This window comes from Fusarium mangiferae, assembly GCF_900044065.1.
Source record: "Fusarium mangiferae strain MRC7560 genome assembly, contig: FMAN_scaffold015, whole genome shotgun sequence".
Lineage (NCBI taxonomy): Eukaryota > Fungi > Ascomycota > Sordariomycetes > Hypocreales > Nectriaceae > Fusarium > Fusarium mangiferae.
In genome coordinates, this window is record NW_024573935.1 from 7,925 (window position 1) to 15,148 (window position 7,224).

A 7,224-nucleotide genomic window follows, 5' to 3' on the forward strand; every position below is an offset into this window, starting at 1 on the left:
TTTTTAAAGGTTTTATTTTTATTATAGTTTTAATTTTTACTTTAATTTTATTTTTTATATTTATTTTAATTAATTTATTTAATTATTTTCTATTTAATTAATTTTTTTTTTTTATAAATTTAAATACTTAATAGTTTTAATTTAAATTATTATTTAATTCTTTTAATAATATAGCTTTTATTTTAATTATTATAAATTTATTTAAATAATAATAAATCTTTAATAGTAATTTTATTAATAAAATAGCTTAAATATTTACCTTTAAAACCCTTTTAACTTTTTAAAAAAATATAATTATTAATTCTTTATTATAGCTAAAAGTACTTTCTTTTTATAATTATAATTACCTTAAAAAAAACCTTATATTAAAGGATAACCTTATAAGGAATTAAGCCTATAATTAATTTTATTATTATTAAATTTAAAAATAGAAATTAAAGGTAACTTATAGTTTTTAAAGAAATAAATTAAAATAAAAAGAGATTAACCTATAGTTAGTTTTATTTCTTTTAATTCTTTAGGTATTTTAATTACTTTAATTTTTAGATTTTAATATATTATCTTTTTATAGCCTTTCTTTTTTTTATAATACTTATTTTATTTATAATTATAGCCTTTTTCTTTTTTATTTAATTTAAAGCTTTTTTTAAGTAATAATAATTTAAAAGGCATTTTTTATATTTATAATAATAACCTATTAATTATATTCTATAGGCTATTTTTTTTATTTTATTAAATAATATATTTTTTTTTAAATTTCCTTTTTTTATTTAATTTTTTTTACTTTTTATTAATTATCTTTTTCTTTAAGATTTAAATAGTAATCCATCTGTTGCTGTAGTCAGAGGCTGAAAGAGGAAGCTCAATGTTTCCCCTCATGGACCAAACCCCACGGGGGAAGTGCACGAGACAGGACCTCGGGAATATGGTTGGCGAATAGCGACTCTTTGCATTACTCCTTCATAATGTGCTAGGCTGCTTGCGATCTTGAGTTTATTCCCTGCCAGCGCCTGCTTTGGGGTTTCGACGGACGGAGGTGTTCCGCCCCTTTTCTCCGCATCGTATTGTTTGATGGCTTCCCGCTATTTGGGATCCGGCCGGAACGTTGCTCCCGGGCAAGAAAAAGAGCTTGTAAAAAAGTGGGAATAGTTTGAGGTTGTCGTGTTTTTGACTTCTATCATGACTTTGCAAGTTGTGTTTGAGACTTTGAGCCCGCCTAATGGATGAAGTATTGAAACTTGCATTCAACCCCTACCACGGCAGTTCTCAAGGCTCTGTCCGCGGAAAGTCCGTCGCATCCAATACCTCAACCAGAATTGGCAATGATCTCCTTTTTCCTTTCCATAATAAAATCTAGAGCTGATTGCTATAGTAGTCGCTCGGCATTGCAACAGAACAATATAGAGAAGACGCATTTTGGGAGTTTGCTCGTTAGAAAAGGTCGGTGAGCGCTCATTGGTTCGGAGTTGAGAATTCCCCCACTGAGGGTCGCCGGAGTTGAGCAGCTCTGACGACCTCAGCTCCGGCAGGAGTGACGAAAGAGTAGGGTAGGCAGCGGAAAACATCATCGCCTGCCTCCAGTGAACAAAACATATATAATTCCCTTGCAACAATATTCAGTCGTTACAGGAACCTAGAATAGACACTTCAAGCTTGGTTACTTTATACTCAAACAAACAATCATGGTGTCAGGACACAACGATTACGGCCACGGCTATGCTGCTACCGAAGTTAGACATCATGAATGGCGAACAGCCGAGAATAGCAGCCCGCATCTCGTCCCAAGGCTACAGGCCATTGTCAAAGAGAACCCACAGATCAAACTCCTCGACGTTGGTGCTGGCTCTGGTACGATATCTGCCTCTTTGGCAAAGTATATGCCTGAAGGTGAAGTTACTGCGACCGACATATCCGATGAGATCCTTGCTCGAGCCAAGGAGTACGCCGAATCTCAGGGCGTCTCCAACACTAAGTTTCAGCAAGCCAACGTTTTCAAGCTGCCTTTCCCAGACGCGGCGTTTGATGTCACCCACGCACATCAGGTTCTCTGTCATTTAGATGCACCGGTAGATGCCATCCGGGAAATGCTCCGAGTTACCAAACCAGGGGGCACACTTTCTCTTCGTGAGAGTGACATGCACATGTGGTGCATCTGGCCTGAACTGCCAGCCCTCCTCAAGTTCCATGAGCTTCAAGTCAAGAACATTGCTGGAAAGGGTGGACAAGACAAGGGAGGTCGTCAACTTCTCTCATGGGCCCTGAAAGCTGGGGTATCCCGTCAAGACATTACCTTGAGCTTTGGGACGTGGTGCTACAGTGCACCCGAAGACAAGAAAGCATGGGGTAAGTAAAGAATTAGTCGACATACCTGAAAATCGCACTAACATGCTACAGGATCAGCCATGAAGGATCGCTCGCTGACTGGCTTCGCGCGCAACAAGGCTATTGAGATGGGTAATGCGACTGGCGATGAGTTGGATGAGATGGCAAAGGCGTGGGAGGAGTGGATTGATACAGAGGACGCTTCGCTAGGCATCATGAATGGCGAAGCATTGATCACCAAGAAATAGGGGAATAAAAGAATAAACGGGATTGAGGGCCTCGTAGCAATTATAGAACTAATTGTCATCGACTGAATGAACAAGCACCAATTTGAAACACCAAGTCTCTAGCCATCCTCCTTTTCTCTGTTCCTGGACCGCCCAAGCGCAGTCTCAGTGCTTGCAATTATAACATACATCTTGCATAATTTCGAGCCCTTTCTTCCCAACAGACCTGGCTATCTTGCAGATAGGCGCCCATGCCCCAAGAATTGCCGTGACACCCGTGCAAAGAATCATCGGGCCGTACTTGGTCGCATACCCAAGGCTATCACCACTTGCCAACGGACTCCCGGCTGACATGAGCGCACCACTGAGAGGACCCGCAACAATGAAGCCCAGTCCACGACCTCCGAGCAGCATACCAAATACCAAGGATGTGTCAATCGATTCGTTCGTCCCCTTGACTTCTTGCAGAGCTCCTGACCATGTCGCACTGAACCCACCAGCAAAGAAGCCATAAAGAATTACAAAGACCACCATCGTGCTTATATGACGGTCCAATCCCCATAGGAGGAATACCGGAAGTGCGCTTCCCAGAGAGGAGACAAGGATGACTTTGGCACCAGAGATCTTGTCGCCTAGCATGCCGTGGATGAGAGATCCAGGCACAGAGGCAAGCGAGAAGAGTGCCAGCAAGATCGGTCCTGTGACAGATGAAAGCCCAATCGCGGTGGCATAACTAGCCAAGTAGGTGCTCGGCATCAGATATCCCAATGACTGAATAATTATGCCGAACTGAAGCATCCAGAATGAAGCGTATCTGAAGAAAGCAAAGCTGATAGGACGCGGCCTTGAGTCATGGCTGATCTCGACTCGAGGCTTCAGAAAGAATAGTGTTGGTAAAGTCATAGCCACTGATGCCACTGTCCAAGACAGTAAGGTTGCTTTGAGTCCGAAACGCTGGAGTAAGACATTGAAGAGAAATGGCATGGCGACACCAACGCTCGATTTGCCAGCCCACATAACTCCATAGGCAAAACCTTTCCGCTCAACAAACCATTCGTCCATGTATAGTGAGATTGGACTGAAGAGCAAGCTGCATCCGATAGCATACAGAACACCCTGGGTGGCGATGAGACCAGCAACATTGCCTGCGAAAGCTGAAGCTGTCAAGCTGATTATGGTGATAGCTAAACCGAGAGGGCCGCACCACTTTCGAAGACGTGGGAAGCGGTTTAGAACAATAAAGGCCACAGGCATCATGAGATACATGATCCCTGTCTGAGATGCGCCAATAGATGCGATGGCACTTGGAGACGCTTTGAGATTGGTATGAGCGGTGTAGTACTCTTGAAAGATTCCAAATGAGACAGAGTATCCTAAGATCAAGTCAGATATGTTTCTAAGGGCTGGGAGATTAGATGCTGACCCCATATAGGTGCTTGAGCAATTGTACAGCAAGCTAAGGCTGTATAAGCCCTTCGACCTCGATCTGTCGGTGGAAGAGCGTCAATAGATGGCAGTTCTGCCTCATCGTCGCCATTTGGGCGAATACTCGCCAACTCAAGGGAAGTTGTAGTCGTCATGATTCATCTGCGTATTCATTGGAGACATTTGATTTCTCTGCCAACACTCACGATATATATAACACCGATATATATAACACAAGGGAGAAAAATGAGTCAATTCCTTAGATCTCGGTGAAGAGACTTGTTTCCTCTTTGGGAAGCTCAAGTGTATTTATAGCAAATGAAGTCATGGTTTCATGATTACTATGCCCAGTCTAGCCAATTTCACTCACCATGGTTCCGACATCGCAACTTCAGGATCGGTTTGTGATAAGGCGAACAAACGGATTATCTATACAAAAGGCAGCATGGTTTTAGAAGAATGAAATAAAAAAGGGCATGTTAGAAACGACATGATCAGGAACATAAGTCACAATGACGTCTAGGGACTTTGACAATTTCAAAAAATATCTTCAGGTAATTCAAAACATTTCAGGGCTCTAGTGCTCGAGTTTGGTTATCTGAAGCTTTTTTATAGTGACATTTTCGCGAGCCACAAGTGAAGATTTGGTAAGATGTTTGAATTAAAAAGCCTCGCTCTGAATCATGACAAGTTTCCATGCAAGCACCTTATTGATGAGTTATTCCCCATTTCGATTATATGGCAGCAGAAGGGAGGGTTTGTTGCGATTATGGTAAAATGCAGATGCAATTGATCAATTTCGCGCTATGAAAACTTCCTTAAACTTCAACACCCTTCATCAATGCCTGATACAACGCTCCCAGCCTCACAACACCAACTAAAGATACATATAACTCTCCCCAATATGCCATTGTTAAGCACTCCGCAGCTTTTACTTCTTGTACAAATTCTAGAAACCACCATTAGGATGGATAAGAACCTTCGTATATCCGTCGATTCGCTTGTCAAACTTCTCGTAGGCCACTTCGGCTTCTTCAATGTTGATCTCATGCGAGACAACGAAGCTGGGCTTAGCACGACCAGAAATGATGAGATCTCGGAGATATCTGTTGTAAGACTTGACATTACATTGGCCAGTGCCAATAGTAAGCCCCTAAGTGAATATTAGAATCCAGTTTGATTAGCCCGAGAGGACTATAAATCATACCTTTTCGAATAGCTTGCCGAAGCTAAGACTGATCATACCCTTCGCCGAAGCTTCGTCAGAAGCACCAGGATCACTTGGGACGTAGAGACCTGGAATGCCCAGCCCACCACAAGCTCTGGTCACTCGAATCATGTTTTCCAACACAATATTAGGCTGCTCAGTTTCACCGCTCTTACTGACAGCCTGGTAGCCGACAGCATCAACAGATCGATCAACCTCTTCTCCGTCGTTGGCTTTGATGATCATGTCAACAGCATCTCCCTTTGAAAAATCAATAGGCGTGCAGCCGATCTTCTCGGCGGCCTGAAGGCGCTCGGGAACACGGTCAACAACGAATACTCTGGATGCGCCACGAAGAACGGCCGAGTAAGCTGCCATGAGACCGACGGGGCCTGCGCCGAAGACAGCGACGCTCTCGCCTGATCGGAAACCAGAAATCTCAACGCCGTGCCATCCGGTGGGGAATATATCTGCACAATATCAATAAAGAATACAAGATAAGGGAAACAGATATACATACCAGCCAACAAAATAAAATCAGCTTCATGCTCCTTGCCAGCAGGGAGCTTGAGAGCGTTGAAGTCAGCATAAGGAACTCGGATATACTGAGCCTGCCCTCCTCGGTAAGGACCCATGGCGACATAGCCATAAGCACCTCCGGCAAATCCGGGGTTGACACCAGTGCAGAAAGCAGTTCTGCCCTCTTCACAGTTACGGCATCGTCCATCAGCGACGTTAAAGGGCATGACGACTCGGTCTCCTTTCTTCAACAGCGTGACACCTTCGCCAAGCTGTTCGACAATGCCCATGTTCTCGTGACCTGTGAGGTTAGTAAGGTGGTTAATTGTGTGAGCACAGGAGCCGTACCAAAGGTAATGCCGGGTTCTGCTGCTGTTCTGCCTTCATACATGCTATGATTTGTGAGTATTACTTTTTGTGTACATATTATTCCCCTTACTGTAAGTCGGAGCCGCAGATGGCAGCCTGAGCATTTATCAGTTCCTACGATATAATAAGGTGCCTAGAGATTTGGTAGTCTTACAGTCGTAACCTTGACAATGACGTCGTCAGGATGCTCGAGCTTAGGGAGTTCTATCTCCTGAACCTTGACCTTGTAAGGGCCTTGGTAGTTGACAGCCTTCATAGTTTGGGTAGTCATGATGAATAGTGATGATGCAAGTGTATAAGTCGACCTGGGAGTAGCAAAGAAGGAAGATGCATAGTATTTGAGTTTTGATAAATACACGATTATTTATACCCCGCGTTTCCAAGCATCACACGTCCTCTTGTCATGATTACCCCAGGCAGGTCGGGACTTGCTCGGGATTCTTACCGTCATCGTCTAACGTTTGTTGCCTCTTCGAGATGCGTCGATGGTAGGTTAATGCGGGGAAGCCAAGCCAGAATAACCTACCGTTCTCGTCAATCTAGGGTAGAGAACGGCCCCACTCCTTGGGTGGGATAGAGTACAATCATAGGTATCTTCACCCCATTATTGAGGTTAACCAGCTGTGGCTCCAGAGGATCTGGTATAAACCCTTGAGCGGTATCAGTCAGCGAATGAAGAATAACACATTGTGAATCTAGGCGTATTTAAAATAAACCAATTTGCTCACCATGTTGGAGGTGTACATAAGAACGAGCAGTGGGGAGGACACCAGTCGGCGGAAATGGCCTAATCAAGCGACTGAGAATGGTGACTTGACCTGCAGCCAAATAAGGAAGATCTCCCCGCGGAGCATCTGAATCACACAGATCTTGGTGCAAAATTAACCTCTTTTACAATTCGGAGAGAAGACCAGCGAGTAAGAATAAATATATTAGTAGTCAGTCCGCAAAAGGAGGCTTGCTCCCTTTTGTATGTGACATGTCCCGTCTCTATAGCATTGCATTGGTGTCTCCCTCGTGATTAGGGAGACCAACCTTGTCATGCTACATAACGGAAGGGAAATAAAAGAAGTGCTTCAATACGAAAGTGCTATATAGAAAAGATCACAGTTCGAATTTTAATTCTTCTGGTTGAGACTCATCTTTCGTGCACAA

General features: G+C 43.2%; 3 protein-coding genes across 3 annotated transcripts; 1 reads left to right on the top strand and 2 right to left on the bottom strand.

Annotated features, from left to right (window-relative positions):
- Positions 1-1,682: 1,682 nt before the first annotated feature.
- On the top strand, positions 1,683-2,570 carry FMAN_12591 (uncharacterized protein; the record flags this gene model as incomplete). Its single annotated transcript, XM_041823051.1, has 2 exons — positions 1,683-2,343; positions 2,395-2,570. The coding sequence occupies 2 exons, from the start codon at positions 1,683-1,685 to the stop codon at positions 2,568-2,570; spliced, it is 837 nt and encodes a 278-aa protein (XP_041688670.1).
- Positions 2,571-2,714: 144 nt separating this feature from the next.
- FMAN_12592 (uncharacterized protein) lies at positions 2,715-4,129 on the bottom strand (the record flags this gene model as incomplete). The annotated part of the gene is made up of 2 exons (XM_041823052.1): positions 2,715-3,922; positions 3,973-4,129. The coding sequence occupies 2 exons, from the start codon at positions 4,127-4,129 to the stop codon at positions 2,715-2,717; spliced, it is 1,365 nt and encodes a 454-aa protein (XP_041688671.1).
- Positions 4,130-4,923: 794 nt separating this feature from the next.
- FMAN_12593 (uncharacterized protein) lies at positions 4,924-6,340 on the bottom strand (the record flags this gene model as incomplete). Its single annotated transcript, XM_041823053.1, has 6 exons — positions 4,924-5,127; positions 5,182-5,651; positions 5,702-6,001; positions 6,049-6,092; positions 6,140-6,165; positions 6,224-6,340. 6 exons carry the CDS (start codon positions 6,338-6,340, stop codon positions 4,924-4,926), a joined length of 1,161 nt encoding a protein of 386 aa, XP_041688672.1.
- Positions 6,341-7,224: the final 884 nt, after the last annotated feature.